Source organism: Falco peregrinus, chromosome 5 (genome assembly GCF_023634155.1).
Source record: "Falco peregrinus isolate bFalPer1 chromosome 5, bFalPer1.pri, whole genome shotgun sequence".
In the NCBI taxonomy this organism is placed as follows: domain Eukaryota; kingdom Metazoa; phylum Chordata; class Aves; order Falconiformes; family Falconidae; genus Falco; species Falco peregrinus.
The window spans coordinates 111,402,239-111,423,440 of record NC_073725.1 but is presented as its reverse complement, the minus strand read 5'-3'; the positions used below and the strand labels follow the sequence as shown (position 1 = coordinate 111,423,440).

The following is a 21,202-nucleotide window of genomic DNA, read 5'->3' as shown; positions in this document are numbered from 1 at the left end:
GTTCTTAGCATATATATTATTAGAACGTTGACAGAACTATAGTATTTAAGTTTTCATCTCAAAACTTAGTAATGCATTAAAAAGCTAGTGTATTATACCATTTAACATATGTTTTCAGTAATCAGAACAGATCAGTTTTAAAGAACATGAATGTTTTATATATATATATATATGTTCTAGAGAGTTAGTTTTTAAAAAAAAACCAGGCATACATTTTCCTTCTTTTCAACTATCAGTATGGACTTTCTTAAATAGGAGTTACAACACAGAATTATAGAAGTCATAGTTCATATCTTGTTTCCTACACCAACGTGCTGAGGTAGGTAAAAAATACTAAACATGTAAGCAGTAATAGAGGAAAATACTGTACAAGATGGTTCTATAAATAAGACTGCAACACCACTGTCAAAGAAAGTAACCTATAGAGATGGGGCATTCTTTAACACCATATGATAAGCACTATAAGAAATTCCGTCCTCTGCTGAGAGTTACAAAACCCCCAAATCCCAGAACTCAAATTAAAATGGAGTCTAACACAAACATTTCTACTACTCCCTTGTATAAACATACAGCGTTATATTTAATAACTGATCCACGTATACCTGGAAGGCTACAACCTGTTTTCCAAGTTCACGTTTCTTATTTCAACTTCCTACATTCCTTCCGTACATTTTGCTTTTAAAACATTTGAACTTCACCATCATACCCTCCCCATAAAACAAAAGGCTAAAGAAAACTTCAGAGCAGATTTCAACACTCTTTCAATATTCATTTGGGGTAATTTATTCTTGAATGGTTGAACTTACTATGCCTGTGTATGGCCCATGCTACTGAAAATGAAGCAGATCTACTAAATCAAGACCCCAAGAGGTACCATTAAAATAACTGAAAAAGGCTAGAGAGGACAATTGCATCTGCTTAATAGATGATCTCTGGCAAACCTGGATTTAACCCTAAAGGGAGAGGATCTTTAACCATATTTCAAAAATGTAAATAGCAGGTACAGCCATTTCAAAACACTGGGTTAGAAGTGAACCACTGATGGCAGCGAGGGTGGGTCATAGAGGACAACCTAACTGCACGCTCACTTCTATTTTATTCTGATTTTTCCCTGAAGTGGAACAACACTGCAGTATGGTTTAAGAGAAAGCTCCTAGTAAGGGTGATGTGGAACCACTAGAATTCAGCTGAAAAAACTGCCCAGCGTGGTTGCCACATATACCCTGACACCACAAACACTATGCAAACTTCTGCATTCTCCTTCCTCTGGCTACAAGTGGATAAGCACTTAGCTCTTCTGTCAAACGTGGCAAGTCATGCAATGGGCTCCTGCACTGCATAGTGCATGAATGACATATTAAACTCCTCCTGTGCTGACTATAATGTTTGAAAAACTATTCAAGTAAATAGTAAGCAATTAGTGCACCTTTAGGTTCTGATCAAGCATATATACAACAAAAACACAGCGTTATTTTGCCTGATTGATATTATATTGCTTAAGACTGCATTTCATATCCTTGTGTTAGTATTTATGTACATAAAGGACAGATTACACTTTAATATGACAAAGCATTCAAACAAAATGGAAGAGAGAGTCTTGACTCATCACAGACAGAATTCGTAGCATCCTGCATTGCTTCTTGTATGCAAAGTGGGGCTTTCTGTTATTTTTTTTCACTGCTAAACATAGACTTATTCACTTTATTAAGTTAAATGTTTAAATACCCATAAGCATAAACACAATCATCATGTATACATTTCTAATATACAAATCATTCATTTGCCAAAAAGGTAACACCCTGAAAATGGTTCGTGGAAAGAAACCTACCAAACAATAAACTGATCACTACTCCCACTTCTGGAATCCTCAACACAGATATCAGAGACGTGATGACAGATGAAGAAGGAAAAGGTACTCACAAATAACACCTTCTGCAAGCCATCCTTGAATGTGTTGTGGATTTGGAATTTATATTTTCTTTCACGCAATCTGAGGTAGAAAAGCTCTTTCTTAAGGAAAAAAAAATAAAAATCACATGAACAGCTTTTGCATGCTCATTCAAGATCAGCCACGGTGAAACATCACAGATAAGTAAGCTGGTGATGTAACCAGCATCAAACGCTGCATCAGATAAACCCAAAGGCTCTACAGGGTTATATTTTGCAAAGCCAAAAGGTTTTTCCCGGAGAGGAGGTTTAGCAAGCATAAACCAGCCACACTGTTTTCACATTCCTGGTGGGCTTGCTTTCTGCTTCCAGAAGTCACAAATCTGTATTTATTGTTAAACTTCTTCACAAGAAAAAACAATATGCTTTCTCATTTGATGTTTAGGCTGCAATATAAAAGCACCAAATGTTGCGGTTTTGAATGCACCATCTCTGTACGAACACTGTAGTACAGTCCAAACCAAGAAAAGGCCATTGGTCCTTTTATCTCCATGGTAACAGCAGCATCTGTGAAGACGAACCGTATTCCCTCTTCACTGCGAAGTCAATTTATAGTCACATACTATGACATAAACTGATAAGACAGCAAAGCTAATCAGCAGCTAGGAGAAAGAGTATGAGATTAAGCTCCTGTTCAAGAGAATACTGTTTTGTATATAGTATTTCTCATATAAAAGTTACAGAATGAATAACCAAACCAAGCTGTTCCAGGTTGGGAATTTGTGAACCTCCCAGTTTAGCTCAGAAGGATAGTGGCTGAATGTTTTATAGAATTAGCTTCTTGTTTATATCTCCAGTTACACCCTGTTAATAAACAGGTAGAGAGTATAAAACAAAGCTATTCTTTGAAAAAAACCCCCCAAAAACCCAAACCAAAACAACAAGAACAAACAAACAAACCAAAGAGCTGTTATTTAAATATTACCTTTTCCCTTCAAAAGACTTGTCACATCATTAATAAAAACAGCAGAGTGAGAAGTTTCACAACTCTACAAACTATTGCCCTCCTGTGTCCCCTCTCTCCCCTTCTGAGCACCGTCAGTGGTGCAAACGTGTCAGCAGCACCATGCTTGTGCACTAACAGTCTGTCTCCAGGGGAATGACCATATGCACAGGCTTTATGAGTCACCTAATCTTGCTTTTATTTTATTCCTGTCCATAGCGGTCCTTTGTAAAAACCAAAATCAAACAAATCACAACAACCACGAAACCCCTCACAATAAAAACCCAAGAAACAAAAATCACACTACAAAAATTTCATTTTTTCCTCCCCTTCCCTGCTTCTTGCCCCACACCAATGCCTAGCACTCAGGCCTCACAGTATCAAGACAGCCAAACTTCCTCCCTTGCTTCATGAATCAATATAATGACCATCTGCTTGCATTATTAAGTTAAATATATACCAGAACACACTGATGAGGGCAGCTCATTTGCCGTGGTCAAGTGATCAGTTCATAGCTGTTTCATGGCCAGTTGTAATATTTCCAGAATAAGAGAGCAGGTGGTCAGCCAAATGCTACTTATCACAGCATCACCTACGAAATTCCCCAGGCTAAAGAGAAGCATGAACTGTCACAGACGCTGCTAAATAATGTAAACTTTCAAAAAAAAAAAGTGGCAAGGCAGGAGTTATTGACTATCTTTGGTCCAAACTGATTTGCAAATGAGTATACTCTGTGCCAAAATACCCTAAGGTGCTCCCTTTTGGTCAGTCATCTGCCTGAAGTTAAAGTTACATCTACAACCTCCTGTTTACGCCTGCTTACTGGCCATACTAATTCCTGCTACACTGGAAACCAATGTAAGAATTTCATCTAGCAGACATACACCTATGTTTACCTGTTCAGCTTCACTTTCCATCCTGACAAATGTAAAATTGATCATTTGTAGAACTGTCAGGGTAGCCACAGCCCTGCAGTCTTTATATGCTTTAGTGTTACAGCAGTGCAATGGGAACCCTTAACTAGCGGAGACAAAAGCCCCAAAATTCTCCACCATCCCCCCCCCAAACCAGTCTGTAATGCTTATGTACTGTGTCAACAGGTCTCAAGCAGCATTCATTTTAAACAGCTGCATCTAAACACACACTTGATGCAGCACAGCCCCACACAGCAGAAAGTGACCTACACAGAATCCGGCCTAATGGGGCAAGTCCGAAATAGCTTTGTTTATTTCATTCACAAAACCTTTGCTGTGAGCTTGATCCTGTAACTCCAACTCGCGTGGCCTCACGGCAAGGATCAGACAGCTCAGCAAAACACCCCCATTCCACAGCGAAGGCCTGATGCGAAGCATCCATACCTTGAAACACATATACAACACTGCAAGCCATTAACCTGATTACTTGGTATCTGTTAACTCAGGAAGCTAAATATCTTTTCCACAACTTAAGATAATTCAGTGAAATACAGATTTAAGACAAGTGAGTTTCCCATTGCACTGAAGACAGCCTACAAGTATCCTCTGCTCCAGAGAAGCTTTATAATGATTCAAATATTGCCTCATGTTTAACAGCTACAAAATACAGAGCACTGAAGAAATAGTATAATTTTAGAAGGTGATTGAGTATTGTGAATTTGCACATCTCAGCCAAAGCCCTCTAAGAGGCATCAATTCATCACACAGATAAATGCCTGCTAAGAAAATAAAAACATTCCATAAAGAGTCCCATAAAACAGCTTTCCAACCTATTGTAAAGTCAAGCAGCTTAAGCACCACTGGTGTATGAGGAAGAGAATATACAGTCTTGTCAGCTTGGTCTGATTCTTCTGTTTTTAAATTCAGTCTCTGCAGATGGCTGGCAGCACAGTGAATACGGCTGAATGAGAGGCGAAGAGTAAGTTACAAAGGTATTCAGTAAGGTGCTCTCTGAATGACCATCGATCCAGTCAAAGAGGAAACCCTTTGGTCAGGTAACTGGATCTACTAGTCCTGTGAAACAGTTAATCATTTAAGCTATTTTTTGAAAAGCACAGTTTTGAGGGACATGAAAAACAAGACCGACAAGTCAAATCAATAAGCCAAAGCAAACTGCAAAAGAAAGATGGATTGTCTAGAATCCAGCACTACTAATGCTACAGGAAGGCTCTCGGCTGCTGCGTGTGCGCTGAGTTCTGTCGCCACACAGGCTCAGAACTGATGCCCACTGCTCATTCACTGAGGCTTCCTACAGGAAGGTACTATAGTACCAACGTATCCAAAAGCAGTAACCCAGCCTGCAGGTCGGTATATGAAAGATGCACAAGTAATTGAAAAGCTGTACCTCCGTATTCTGTAATGAATGTCACAGAAATTTTAATTTTAGGCAGGATAATAGTCACGAAGCTTTTATAGTGCATAGCATTTTCTTGTGTGTTCGGTACAAGTTTTCAGTTTGGTTCTGGTTTTTGTTTTGAGGTGTCCAAATACAATGAAAATTAAAAAAAACCCCACACTATCTGGCTCTAAACTCATCTGAGCTCTTACTGTTTTACTCAAGGTAACAGGCTAACTTGCATAGTTTATGTTAAGCATGTGCTCAAGCTGCTGTTTGAGCCAACATATCTTTAGTTCACCATCTTCCTCCGTTCTCCCCTAAAACAATATGAAGTTTGCCTGATGAGTAAGCATAGGATAAAGTCTGTCCACGTTTGTATCTCAGCAGAATGAATTAAAATGTTTTGCAGTTGATTGAATACTACAAAGTGAAAAGTTAGTAACCGCACAAGGCTATTTAGCCTTAGCATTTGAAGTAGAAGAAAGGCTTTCCTTTCTAAAAAAAAAAAATATAGTAAGTAGGGCAGAATTGGGAACACCAGGGTTGCAGTTTTCCCTAGCTTTACAAAGTCTACTCAGCAAGATACTTGTACAGTATGTTACTCAATGCCACTATATGCAAAGACATAGACAGAAGATACCCAAATCGTTACCCCAATAAGTTTGCAATCTAGAAGTATTAAATACAAAGGCTCTGATCCCACTGAAATGACTGGAAAGAACTCCCACGGGCTTCAGCAGGGGCAGCATGTCACAATAAGCAATCAGTTCTACCAAGTACCAAGTCCTACCTACGTTAATGACCTGCCAACATCAATAACCAGCACCACCAGTGAACTGCCTCTAAAAACTACTTTTCTCTGCTGAGATTTCTGTTCCTTCCATTACGGCAAGAAATAAAGAGATCATCTGAGCAACATCACACAATATCATATAGGACAGCTTCTGCAGGATCACCGCAACTTAGGCACTGCAATTCATATACCAGATGACATTTACAAACCAAAATCACTCCCTACTGCTTGCTGGCTTGTTTGGTTTAAATTAAGGCCTGAATTTTTCTTGAATGTTTTGGGATATACTACTAGGCAAAGCCATTTGTTACCATTTATTGTATTTTCATGCTTATTATTAACATGTTGAGCTCTGCGTGATTAAGATGCTTAGCTATTTATTCATTTGAGAAAACCAGAGCAAACCAGGCTTGCGGTTGAAGTTAAAAGTGAAGTCACATGGGATAAAGCACACATCCCTCACCCTGCCCCCATGAGGCCTTGACCTATCTTCTCAAGTACATAACCAGCATGCTCCAAATATGAAAAGAATAACTATCAGAACCATTTTAAAACTTCATGTTGATATCACAAGTGTGACTAGGAGCAGCTGTGTTGCATGCTATTACCATGATCAGCTTTTTTTGCTCTACAGTGGTGTTTAATGACAGTCTCCAACCCTTTGTTTCAAAGATCCCCCAATTTTTTTTCAAAAATTTTCTCTCAGTGGACTAAACAGTTTGATACATTTTTCTACTTGCATCATTATCGCTGCCCCAAAAGCGAGTTTATCATTTTAAGACCAATTAGTAAATATGGACATCCAGGACATTCTCTAAACATCGGGGTCAAGAAGTATGTCTATGGCCTCAGAATGATACTTACAGAGTACACAGAGCCTGATCTGGACAGAGTTCAGTGCCCTTACGCTGTTACAGTGCCAGCGTCCCTGGGAGCCCTGGAATAGGGGGCTGTGCCGGGGCTGCCAGCAGCTGCGGTTCACCTGCCTGCCACGTCTCCACACGGTGCCACGAGCCCAGCGTCTTCACCTGCCTGCCACGTCTCCACATGGTGCCACGTGCCCAGCATCAGCACTGGCACGTAACGGAGCACTTGGCTCTCGCGCTATAACTACGGGAGCGAGCATTACAGTCCACTGTCCCTCAGGAATGATTAACAGCATCGCATCCCAGCTGACGATCATCGCCTGGGAGATACGCACCGCACACCTCTCCCTGCCCTGCTCCTGCTTCGTTTGTGTTGAAATGGAAGTTTAACCTACCCGGTACCAACACGTGCCACATCCTTAAAGTTTGTTACTATGAACTTAAGAAGAAAAAGTACAAAATGGCTTGATGAGAGCATTACCCCTGCGTATGGGGTTGGAGGGGGCAAAGCTGACGACATTTATATAAGCAACCAGTGATCTGAGAGACCATATAGATTATTTTTATAGGAAAAATGGCTATTACTGGCCAAAAACTCCCACATGCTCACACTGCCACCTGAGACTGAACCATGCCCGAGAGCCTGGGGCTTGGCCTGTACCTGTGGAGCTTCCCTTTGGCACCAGAGAGCACGGCTGTGCCAGGGACCCACACCGTGCCCGAGGATGCCACGGCTGAGGCCAGCCACCAGCCCCAGTAATCACCCCAGTGGCCAGAGCCAAATACCGGGCATGGAGGTCAAGGGGTCCATACGGCTGGGGAGGGAGGGAGGAGGAGGAAAGCAAGAGCCACCGCACTCCGGCAGCTGGCCAAGGCCACCCGCCATAAGAACCTAATTCTGTATCGCTTATTGTGCTATGTGCTTGCACTTTTATTACACAAAATGTGACGTCCAAGGAACAGTGGAAAAAAACCTGGCTACAATAGAGATGCTGTGGTTCTCGGCATAGTAAGGGAAGGATAAACCACTGCGTTTTGTTTTCCTGCAAGCAGGTGCTGCCCCTCTGTGAAACATTAGCTGAGTATTGTCACACTGATCAAATATGCACGCTCAAAGCAAAAATAAACATTTGTAAAAGGACTGCCAAAAATTTATTATGTCACAGTACAGTATTTTCATTCTCAATCACATTTTGAAATATTTTTCATGAATGAATGTAGCTCTATTCTGAAGCCTCTGAATTTTTTTCCCTACTATTTATTTTAGTAACATGCCCAAAGGTTTCATAGGAAGCTGCCTCTGATTTTCAGCTTGGTTGTTACTGATCAGTTGACACACATTTGCTTGTATTTCCTTTGCAATACTCATTTTATCCCTGTGTGTTCAGAACTTTATACACAGGTGCTGATGCATTGATCTATTTTATCATATATACTCTCCATGTACACTTAATGTAGTTAGAAAAAGTTATTTAATCTAATACTTCTCCCTGCTAGCGTTTGCCATTCAGCTTCAGAGGCAAGTAAATGGTACTTCATGCCAAACAGCCAAAATTATTTCCAAGTTAAAGAACAAAGCCAAGCAGCCCCCTCTTTCCCACTACATCTCTTTCATTTCAATAACTAGTTTACTTAATTTCTCCAAGCTTGTCCATTTCTTACGGAAGTTAAACTTGTTTCTATCATCTCACTGAAACGACTTGCTTTGCCTCGGACCCTATCTCCCTCTCTCAGAAACAAACATGGACTAAATCCCAGCAGCTTCTCTCCCGTCATTGGCTTTTCTGGAAAGTCCTTGCTCTTCATCAAAATGAAGCCCCAGCTCAGCATCAGGTCACTAGCTGCTGCATTCATTTACTGGCTCTCATCACAAAACCACTGCAAGTATTAACTGTTACTGGCAGCAAAATACAGTTGTGGAAAAATCTGTATATTATTACTCACAATAAATTATTTTTCTATTTGTACACTAGTATTACTATTAAAAGTGTGCTTTGTTTTCTGTTAAGCAACTAAAGCCCCAACTGCTTCCTTTTAAGTTCTGCTTAAGAACACTGCTAACACAAGGCTCTAAAATAACTATACCTCCTCCCGCTATGCAAAACAACTCTTTGTAAAAGGAAGCCAACAAAACAAAACAAAAAAAATCTATCCTACCCAAATTAAAATACTTTCACAAACCTTCAGTCAGCCCTAATTCATACTTCCCCTTAAAAAGCTTTGTATCAACAAAACTTTATTAAAACTGGTTTATTTGGCTACAGACACACATTCGCATGGTAAGTGGCTCTCAATACCCTTGTGGAATCTTGTTTTGTGCCACTTTTGCCCTCTTCCTTGGTGTGAAAACTATTCAAACTCCCTTGCATTGCATGTGACTCTGGAAAAAGGATCATCTTTCTTTAAAGTAACGTGAACCCTCACTCAACAGATTGGCATATTTTAAGTATTAACATATCCAAGTTCTTTAGGCACTTAATATGCCCACAAGGGATTACAAACATTTTATCTGCCATGCATTTTTTTTCTGCTTACCTTTCCAAGGGTTTTGCTTGTTTGTTTGTGAAGAAATGCAGAGGAACGCCAATATATTCAATACCCAATTTTTCCTGTGCACACACATTTGATACATTTTCATTTCAACTATACAATTCTGTTTCTTTCACTGTAGCAAACACAATTAAGTGCAAGAGATCGTGTGTACTGTGGAAAAAGCCAGGTGAATAGTACCATCCTCCCCCAAGATACAGCGTTGGCAGAGTAGAACTTCCCTTTGCACAAAACACAGCAGAACAGTTTGTTTTCTTTCTCGTGACACTCGCCCATGCCAAGGATAGCAGCTAATGGCTGCAGCAGCAGTTTTCAGGCTGAGAGGGTCTGTGCCCCCAGGCAGGTCACAGGATTGCATGGGCTTTGCCCCTGTGCACACCATCAGGCAGAGGGGACCATACACTTCTGCGTCTGCTGAAGTCCCTACTTGAAGCACTTACTTCACAAGAGGCTCAGCAGACCCTGGAGTGAGATTTATATTTATAAATCAGGATGCGTGTGTGGCTTGTTACAGTAACTATGTTCCCTGCCATGTCTAGGGCACGGCACAATCCTTAACAAGGTAAGAAAGCTTAACTCCATTCACTCCATAGGATACGTATTTCCAGCTCAAGGTTGTTCGTGACATGGAAGGATATCTGCTGAAGAGCAAGAGGTGGCATAGAATCTGCAAAACACTAATTAGCCAGAAACATTTCAGAAGACCCAGAGTTAACAGCATCTGTGCTGCTTCTACCCACTTCTAACAGACACAATGATGCTTGAACTACAAAGCAAAAGATGTATTAAAAACCACAAAAGCTTAAAAAAACTCAGTGACTACCTGCCCCACTAAAATAACTCTTTGTCTATGTATTTTTCATTAGAACATTTCATTTCAGAAGTGAAACCTCTAGAAATGTTACTATGGTGCTGTTGACAACAGAAGAAAACGGTTTGAAAATTGACTTCCAGGTTTTCATGTCATCCTGCATTGGCAAAATTTTGTGATGAAGAAATTCATACAGAGATATACTGTGCTCAGATCTGTCACCAGCTATTGCTTTTATATTGAAATAAGAGATGTAGGTACTCTGAACGCAAAGTACAAATTTCCTTCATCTTTGTATGAGACATCCTGAAGTCAGCTTATTCGGGTAACGCTGCTATTTTCAATAACTATCAGTTATCCTCTGCTAACAGCTGAAGAGAACAGTTCTCACATAGCCACACCGTACCACGAAGTGCAAACTCACAACCGGTACTTAGGGCTTCAACACAGCCCTGGACGTGATACACACTTACACCATTAAGTAGCACTGCTGGTTTTGTGGTGCGGTTTTCTTGTTTGGTTGGGTTTGACATCTTAGGTTTAACACATCTTATAACATCATTAGACATTTAATTGCCAGAAGCTCCATGGTCTCTGGCAGAAAAATCAAAACTTCAGAGTAATAATTTTTAATAGCTAAAGACTACCCCAGAGTAAGTATTTACATGACAAATTAGTGAAGAAAAATCGGTCTGCAAAATTAAACCACTAAAATTCCATTAAGCAGCACTCTGTAATATCCTACAGACTTGATTACTCCCTGAACACAGAATGTGAGATTAACATTAGGTTTACACAATTTTGTATGTTAAATTATTTGAACAGCTCGAAACTACTGCAGAGCCTTTGGGCCACATGACCAGGATAGAACTTAGATAACATAATAAATGACTTATTTTCAGTGCTGAAAATCCATCTTTGAACTGTGAAGAAGTAGAATAGCTTGGTGAAAATTTTTGAAAACCTGATCGTAGAATCCCACAATTTCAACCACATGCCACTCCTTTCTGCTTCCCCCATCCATCTTTTTATGTCATATATATTCTTGACACACACGGCAAGAAGTACTGTATCAGCTGAGGGCTTATCTGATTTTTGAGCAGGTTCTTTTCCAAATATCAGACTTAAACCCTACTTGACTGCCCATAATTAGAATTATTACCCCGAGTGAGCATTCTCTGGACGAGTAGCAATTTAAAGACATACTAGACATTTCTAGTCTTTACACAGCTGTGTGTCCCAGCTAAAATTACTGCTTTAAAAATGAAACAAAGCACTGTCAAGCAATTTTTTGCAGCATTGCAAACTTCAAGATTTTACTTGAGATTAAGTTTCTGATTTTGTGTCCTTTCTTCATTATTAAGAGGAAAACTTCAAAGCCTACAAAATGCTTGGAACAGTCCTCTGTAACTGTGGAAATATTTACGCCAGATACTTCACCAGACAATACCCTAACTGTCCAAAACTTAAAAACTTCAAATATGCCATGAACGAAGAACAAATATGGAAGAAAGTCCATAAAGTTACAGGCTTGAGTATAACTGAACAGCAGATCAAAACACTTAGGAAAAATCCAGGACCAAACTATTTCAGATGCACAAAATCTGAGCAGCAGCAGGAATACCTGGAACAGAGCCTAGAAACAGTTGCAGGCATGGACTAAGTACAGTATTTTGGCCTGAGTCACTCTTCTGGGCTTCCTGATATCAGGTCACAGCTGCTGTCCTCTTTAATAAAATAATACATTGCTAATGAATCACACTGTAATAGGTATTTGAAAAGCAGTTTTGTTTCTTCAAGACCGGGATGTGTTTTAAATTGCGAGTTTTAATTGGACATATATTTCTTCACTTATTAATTACTTAAGTACAAAATGTTTGTTCAGATCCAGTCCTTCATCTTTTGGACAATGGAGCTGAAAACGCAAAAGCCAGGAAAAAATCTGCTGCATGCACCTTCTAGTATCCGAGGTGATGCACACACAACAGTAAATACGTATCAGCAGATGAATGAATACTAATGAGCAGAATGTAATTAATGCCTACACGTCTCCTGGTCTCTAAGTAAAACCATATCTGTCACCATAAGATATTTTACAAACATTAGCAAACTAATGGGCAATGTAATACATCATCTGAGATAAGGAAGTGCCTGTCTATAGCTCAGGATATCACAATTCATTAGAACCTGCAGATGTTTTTATTTAATACATATTTCTGACGTAACTCAGAATTACAGTCAGTGACCTAACTAATCCAGGGTATCTTCTCAGAAAAGCATTCATTCTGGGCTACAGATAAATGAGTTCAGAAGTATTTCCTACATCCTTTGTTCCTATTAATCATGCATTTTATTTCTAGCTTTAAACTGTTGACTGCAGCTGCTATTCAGTGGTTCTTATATAACACACTGACATTACCGTTATTTGCTTCATCTTTTCTACATAAAAATGAGCAGGCATCTCATTATTATCTCTTAGCATTCATTTACTGTGAAGGCATTGTAAATATTTTGTTCTTAATTGTTAATAAAAATCCAGCTTAAGTGTTTTAGATGGAGGAAAAATTGCAAATTAATGGTCATTTAATTATTTTGGCAACTAGACCCATGGCAGATTTCACAATAAGGGGCTGAGACTCAATTTTAGTAACAAGCCTAGTTAGAGTATTTGCCCCAGAAATATTAGCCAGATGTTCTGTGAATCAATTATGTTAATTAAACAGGCAAGAATGAAGACAACTGATGTCAATAAACATGTCAATATGTTAATAAAGACAACAATGCCACCTTTCTCCCCAGGGTAAATATAAACAAAAAGTCTAGCTGGATATTTCACGGATGCATTGCTGACTGAAGCAGTAAGTTACCGCAGTTACAACAGCAAGCATATAATTTACATTCACTACAAGCTTATAGAGAACCTGAGGAGGTAATAAAGAAATCCCAGCTGAGTTCCTGAGCCATGGGTGTTCACGGCTGTGGTAATCCCACTCCCCGGAAATGCCAGGGAGCACCTGGCTGCAAAACTATTATTGTAGTCTAGCTGCGTTTGGGAAACGACAGTGGTGGACTTTGCAAAGCAAGAACATACACAGCTGTATCATAAGGCTTGTTCGTTTGGGTTTTTTACCCTCCCTTTTTTAATCAGCTGTAGTACTACCATACTACTGCTTCACAGATCATCCCAACGTGACCAAGCAGGATAAGGCTATGTGCGGCACCCACAGCGGCAAGAACGGGGTGAGCTGGCTGTATTGAACTCTGAGTCACAGACCACATCAGCCTATTCAGGGGCAAGAAAGATTGCCAGCCTGCCTGCCCATTGCCTGCATTCACACCTCAGGGGGCTGCAGCAGCTCCCGGCACTACAGAGATAACAGCCCATGGCTAAAAACATGGGATCTGCAAAGGAGCCCTGCCCTGGCCTGGGGTCAGTGCTATAAAGCAGTCTGCGTCAAAGCCTGCACTCCTGTGCCAGCAGTGACACGTTACCCTTGACATCTCCAGTGTCATGCGTTTTATTTATTAGTTTTTAAAACGTACGTTCAACTTAAAGGAAGGTCAAGAAAGGGTTTTTCAAAAATATTCAGTAGTTTTGAGAATGTGAAAGTGAATACCAGTTTGATGATGTTTGGTGAGGTAGGGTCCATCAACTCGATTTCAAATAAGAACATTTCAGTGAAGTGATCAATGCTGAAAAAATGGAGGAAGAGAACAGTTCATGGCAAGCGTACACTTAAAGTTATAACTTACAGAAGGTGAGCAAGGCATTATCCAGAGCAGATTTCTCGGGAGAGAAAGACCTGTCAATCAATACAAAGCACACCTATAGAACCACTGCAAAAGGCAATAAAACTTCTGGAGCCAACTGCACATGAAAAAGCATCCATCGTATTCCCCTCATCTGTTACAAAAAGCAAAGGGTTCAGGTATTTCAAATGTCTGCAGCTTCACAGGCATATCTGCAGGATTACAGCAGATTTAGGATAGGAATTTTGTGACAATTTTAAAACAATGGAAGCTTAAAAAAAAAATCCACATGTATTGCCTTAAATGTTCAAAAGCACCAGTATTCAAAGCATGTTATTATTCCTTACATTATCCTGAAGCCGCCTAGATGATTTGAGATGAGTCAGGATTAGCATAAGAATCCAAATAACAGCTTCACAGTTTGCTCTATTCAGAGGCCTGAATAACAAACCCACAGAACTCTAGTTTGCAACATCAATCAAAATACCTTTCACCCAAGTGGCAATCCCACATCCCAGCAACATCCAACAAGCAAGGCTTCCTCCTCTTCCTCCTGGCTCAGCATTTGCTTTTCTGTTTAATATATGCCTCAACTTCGCACGGCAGAGAACTAATAAAGCACTTCTAAGTGGAGAGACAAGGTGACACCTCATGCAGGAGCTCAAATCCAAAGGCCATCAGGTCTCAGAAGTCTCTTTTCATGAGCATTTCCACTAGTACATACTAATATGCTTAAAAAAAAATAATAAATGAACCAAAACCTTTTTGGCTGCGAGTCAGGTCAAATTGTATAGAACTGTGGGCAGGGGTAACTGTTTCAAGACTCTCTTCTTTTCCTCACCATAACACCACCAGCACAGGATTCCTTTTGCTACCCTTCTCTCTCTTGCCCAACTTTTGTTCATTTTTATAACACAAATTCTGATTTGGACAATGTAACTAGGTAAACCACATCTCCCAGTACTACCCTGAAACACAATTTGGTTTTCCACAGCCCCTCAGTTTATAATAAGCTTAGTTCTAAAAAGAGCATGCAGACGTGCGCGCAGGTTCTCTGGTGCTTCTAATATGTCTACAGGCAGAGATTAGATACGGTATTTTCTTCGGTGAATTAAGAGTAAATGAAAAAATCAAGTATCCATCCTCTCAAGGTTCTTCTGCAAAAGCCTTAACAAATAAAATACCGGTATGTGTGCAGTGCAGAGCATGGAAGACAACTGTATTCAAGTTTGCACACAGAAAATTCATTTGCCCACAAGGACTACAGAATACATACTCGAGACACAAAGAAACCCCTCTCATACCATTTGCCAGTTCTCTTTTCTGGCAGCAGATGTTGTGGACTTGGCCAGGGTCCCGCAATGCAGCAGAGGCATCAGGCTGGTGAAACAGCTGCTCTCGCAGGCAGAAGGAGTAGCTGGGCAGCTTCTCCTCTGAGAGGCTTTCAGAAGCCAGCTACTATCTAAGCGTGCCTGTTTGAGAGCAGCTGTATTGGATACTAACGACCTTGGGAATGTGTGTCATTGAAGTTGAGCTCTGCTAGAAGAATCCTAAAAACCTCTACACTTTTTTTTTTTTTTTTAGGACAACCTATTGCATCTCTTATTCGTACTTCAGTTATAAATATTAAAAGACAGACGCTTCAGGAATTTAAATGACCTTTCAGACCAACACAAACAAATACAACAGCCCCTAGCAAGTGCCTGTTGTTAAATCCACGGAAACGGGTCATTTTCACAGGACAGCTTCAGCAGACTTTTGCATTTCACGTTGAGATTTGACATATTGAGCAGTTCAGCCAAGGGCAACATCTTCGAAAGTTTAAAGGAACAGGGTCAAGTCATGGAACATTTTGTTATTACTCTATATGCAGAAATGGTTTGAAACAACTTTAGAAATTCTAATACTACAATTCAGAACGATTAATACCAAAGAAATCCTGAATGTTTATCCCATTTCAATTCTCCTCCACATATAGCAGCTACCAACTTGTTTTGATCGGTACAAGTAATGTAAGAACAACTAATGAGCTGCTGCTGCACTCCTTGTTACTTTTTTCTCCCTGTTTTTGTTTTCTTTTGGGTTACAGGTAAAATATTAGCCACACTAACGTACATCAGTGAAACACTATCTGCCCCTCTGTATTTCAGTATATTTCAAACAAGGTGTCTTTATAGCAATACCAGGTTAATTTTTCAAAAGCAAACTTTTAGTTAGACTCTAGATAGGTGATGTAAGGACAGTCTCTACCGTGAGTTTCATCGTTGAGGAGTAAGTTTCAGCCAGCTCTGGTAGACATGTTAACTGAAAGTGTTTATGCTGATATTTCAGCCTGGGAATGAAGGTGTGCTCCTGGACTAGATGAATTCACACTCAAATGTAGTTCACAAAGCAGTCTGACAGAGGGAAGCATCACTGTGATATAAGTCTCTTGGCATGGACACAAATACAGCGTAGCCAGAGAATGGGTTTATCTTTAATGCTAAGTATATTCATTGCAGTAAGAATAATTAAAAAAAAAAAAAAACACACCACAAAAACCCCCCACACAACAACAAACCAAAAACCCAACAACCACCTGCCTCAACTTCTCTTCGGTTTTTAAAGATTTTGGGAGTTTGGACTATACATGCTTACAGATGGTATATTATTTAAAGTAAAAAGGAACAAGACTTTTAATACTCTGAAGCAGTACCTGCCTTCAATCCTTGAGCCAAACCGCAGCCCTACCATACAGACACCAGCTGAACTCCATCCATTGCTAAGTCATCTAAGCTTGGGCCGATGTTTTCAAGGAGCTGGGCACTGAGCAAAACGGATAGCCAGGCATGCAATCAGTATTTATCCCACAGGAAAGCAAAAGCAATTCAAAAAGGTTTTCTTTATCAATGTTACATTAAATTATTTCTGAAAAAATATCTTACCGGATTTTCGGTTTAGCACACACATCATAACTGTACGTTTTCTTAAAGTTTTTTCACAGTTTTTAGGGCATAATTAACAACACAATTAGAATATATTACTATAAAGATGTTTATTCAGCTCTTCCTGAAATTCAAAATAAGAACACTTCCAAAGAAATTTTCCACACATAATATGCAGTTCTACAGGAGTATAAACCACAGAAATATTGTAATGAATTCTAATCATAAGCCTCTTGAACATAAGTTTGTCTGAAATGGTTAGTCTCTTTCCCATGCAAATATCTGAAAATAGAACTGCACATTACACAAGAAATTTGTTGTACATTTGTGCAACCATTGTGGATTTCTAGTAAACATCGTTAACAGCAACCACACCACTGAGACACGCTTCAGTTTGACCTTTTGAAAATCTAAGCACAAAATACCATCACGGCGTTTAACTTTATCACCTAATATTGTTTAGGAAAAAAAAAAAAAGAAAAAAGAACAAACCTTTTAATTACTCCTTTTTTCCATTTTTAAATACAACATTCTTGAACTTTCTTTTGAACATGGACATAAGAACAAAGGTCTTGGCAAAACAGTGGCTCCTGCGGCGAGCCCACACATGCCTTCCCACCGCCACGCTCAGCAAGGCCTGGTTTGGCCAGCAGAGCCCCAAACAGTTATCTTCAGCTTTGAAGGCTTTCAAGATCTGACTGGTCAAACCCTGAGCAAACTGGTCTGATTTCAGCATTGATCGTGCTTTGAGCAGGAGGTAGGAGCAGATTGCCTCCAAGGTCATTAAACTCAAACAACTGTCTGACTCGGCCATATTCTGATACTTCCCCAGTTTCCAAGACCTTACAGCTCAGTAAGTCCCTTACCACAGGAATGTCTTCAGGGCTAACAAGCCTGGGCAAAAATTTTTCCCATAACCATGTCTTTTGAATCTGTATAAACTCGGCATCAACTAATTTCTGTGCCAGAGCATTGTGAAGTTTTATTTTGCTTTACAGGAAAAAATATACTTCTGTTTCCTTAATCGGCCTTCATTTTCTGCTCAGCAGCTAGGATTACAGAAGACGTTGAATGATTACTCTTACTCCCTCTCCCTATACAACTGCCAACCCTATCGACCTTTTGTGTTCCCTTCCCCCATCCCACCAGCCACCCCTCTCGGGCTGAAGAGCAGTGTAGTTAATCATTCTTTGTACAGAAGCTATTCCTTGGATCATTTCTGATTCCTTTCTCCTTGTCTTTTACCACTCCACTGCAGTACACCAACAGATCAAGACTGATGGGTTTTTTTAAAGAGATGAAGTAAAGAAAAATTTTAGTAAATAGCAACAGCAGCTGCCTTGCCCTGTACAGTAGTCCTTATGGGGGGGGAAAAAAAGAAAAAAAAAAAAAGGAAAAAAAAGTTTTTCATGGCACTCTCAACTTCTTACTTCCTTTGAGGAGCAGGATCCTTGAAGGCCTATTAATAGTAATGCTGGAAGGAACTTTACCAAGCAGATTATTGGGTTGCAACTTCCAGACATAATCATCTTTGGAGGTTCTCATTGCTTCTCCAGCCACAGAGAACAGTGATGAGGACTAGGGCAATATGCCACCCTTGCTAGTCAAAAGGAAGACAGATGGTACTGGAGGCAGTGATCAAAGTTACAGTAGGTAAATCTGTTCTGTTTTCATAATTGTGGAGGTTGCTAAATGCGCTAGATGAATTTCAAAAAAGCACGCCTATTAATTCAGATTTTGCAAGCCTCAGTAGAATAGGGCATTTCTGTTATTTCAAAAAAATATTCAAAGATGTTTTCAGTATAAATAAATTAGAATATTCTTCTTGCTGGAAACAGAATTAATTGGCTTCCAGTTTACTTTAACAGTAAACTGGGCACTTCTTGTAACATTTGCTCCAGAAAAATACTAATTTTAGGCTAACTTAAAATGCAACCAAAAATTCAAATCCGGAACTAACTGCAAATACATCAGAAGAACACTAGTTTTCCGACAATGCTAATATTATGATGAATTACACAGCTAGTTGCTAGACATCTGACCACTCGGCGTTACTGAAGAGCTGTACCTATACAATATCGTTTCTTTATGCTACATCTCATGACCCCTAAAAATTAATGAGAGGGGGGAAAAAAAAGAAATCTTCCTATTTAGGATTACATTTCAGATAATAATGTGGAGCTGTGGCATACTATATTGCATGCTTTGTCAGAGGAGTCTATTCTTCTGCCTTTGTATGGGCAGAAACTGAGAACGGATACGGTTCAGTAGGCGAATGTTCAACTAAAAGAACTTTAATGTCTTCAAGACAGTCTCAATCTTTCTGTCTTGAAGATTACAAAGATATATGTGGATTGCTCATATAGGACAAAATCAACACTTGCTAAGATTGCTGAAAGAAATCCATGGGAAGAACCAAACCAGCAGGCTCCTGAGATAGCTCAGCAAGCCTGAGAGATCCCATAAAAAGCCTTGTTCAGTGTGTTACAGCGGATGGTGAGCGGAACGAAGGTCACTCCATGAGAGGGAAGGGCAGAGAATAAGAGAGGGTTTTTTTTTTCTTTTAAATCAGCACTGCATGCTCTTCCTCCGAGACGTCTGCACGAACTGTAACTTGAAATTAAAATAAAAAGTAAACATTGAAAGAAAGTTTCATCACACAAGGCTAATGGGGTCAGTTTAGGCATAAGTGCCTTTAAACACTTCTCGAGCCCAGTTTGAATTTTAACATATGGGGGTAACAAAGGTATTTTTTATTTTTTTAAGCGAACAGCTACATATCTATACTGATACACCTAAACCCAAGCTGATACTCTTCTGTTGTAGGCATGAACAGCTTCCCGAATGTTTGGTGTACAGCCCGATGCATCCCTTCTCAAATCCTGTTTTAGTGTAAATATTTTCTTAATGCTCTAGCCATACTACTTCAGTACCATCTTGCATGCAAAAAGTCTTTCTGGGGCTGGAACTACATTTACACAGGCACACCCCATCCCTTCCTCCTCCCTAAGTCACACCAGGGTGTCCCCCGTTCAGCAAAGCACAGCCTTTCCATGGGGAAGAAAGGCAACGGGATGAGTAAAGGTGGCAGCTATCAAACGTGACATAGTGAGTGCTCTACCTGCTTTAGTTCAGACAAGAATGCTTTTGGCAAAGGAAGGAACTTAAATGCCAAGACTGAGTCATCCATTGTAAGAAGAATACAACATAGACGGACTTGCCAGCAGCTCCCAGTTGATGTCTACTTTCTCAACGTATGGTGAACAATTTGTTTCTAATCCGTGTAGCTTCTCTAGAAGGTATGATTAGCTAAAGGCATGGATGTAAGAGAGGCTTTAAAAAATAAAAAAAAAGGATGACAAGTTATTAAAGTAGGTGGTTCAGACTGTAGCCTTTAATTTAAACTGAAGGTTAGTGTATGTTAAAAAACTGCTATTGTTATGCCATGCCAATAAAGTGAAAAAAAACAGAAGGCTGCTTTTCTTATCCAAGCTAACAGGCATTCCAGTCGCTGATGTGTTGCAACACTATATATTAAAGTGCATTCAATATATGTTGAGTGAGCAGGTCTGCACAAACTTGCAAAATGATTCAACGTGAAATGGCTTAGCATTGTACACAATAAATATATGAATTACCTTGTTGCTATAACGACACGAATTGCCTGGGTGGAAAACCACAGCTGCTGGTGGCTCCTTCACGGGACCTGGCTCTCGCCATACTGTATGTCAGGCAACACGTTGGGGCATTACAGGCCCTGTGGTGGCCAAATGAAGCAAAAGTTCCACCTCTTACCAAGATCAATTTCAAAGTTAATTTTTTTCCTTAGCAGGTGAAGGGAATTAGCTAGCTGCCTCCGGGAAGGCCAGATGGCTAGGAAATACCGGCTACTCACTGCTGAAGAAAAGAATTAGCTTAGACACGATCTCTGCTATATACAGCCAAGTACCTTTCGCTCCTCTGATCAGTGCAATGTATCTCATACGAGTTGTCTTCTGAAACACAATTATCACTAGATTTTATACTGTAGAGCGTAACACCAGGTCTCTGACATGAGTCACTGAAATGACTCAGTTCTCACTTGCTCTTGTTATTCAGACACTGATACAATATGGCACTAGTCTGCCTTATTTTAGGGATATTTATAGAAGCTTGACTCACTGACTAATGAAAGCCACCTTTTTGAAATGAAACATTCGTTAACAAGTCTGTGCACAAAATTCTAGCTCAGACACATACCAGAGACACAACGAGGATTTCACTAGTCACATCTGAATCCCTACTCATGATATAAAACTTATTCAG

The 21,202-nt window shown here is 39.8% G+C and overlaps 1 protein-coding gene across 8 annotated transcripts in view; it reads right to left on the bottom strand.

The window, feature by feature from the left end:
* IQSEC1 (IQ motif and Sec7 domain ArfGEF 1) overlaps positions 1–21,202 on the bottom strand; it is a 349,414-nt gene that overhangs the window by 187,259 nt on the left and 140,953 nt on the right. For 5 of the 8 annotated variants that reach the window (XM_027789355.2, XM_027789356.2, XM_027789350.2 and 2 more), the window contains exon 3: positions 1,921–2,010. The exons of the other annotated variants lie outside the window; for them this stretch is intronic. In XM_027789355.2, coding sequence (XP_027645156.1) covers positions 1,921–2,010 — 90 coding nt within the window. The remainder of the gene's footprint in view (positions 1–1,920; positions 2,011–21,202) is intronic. 8 annotated transcript variants of the gene reach the window in all.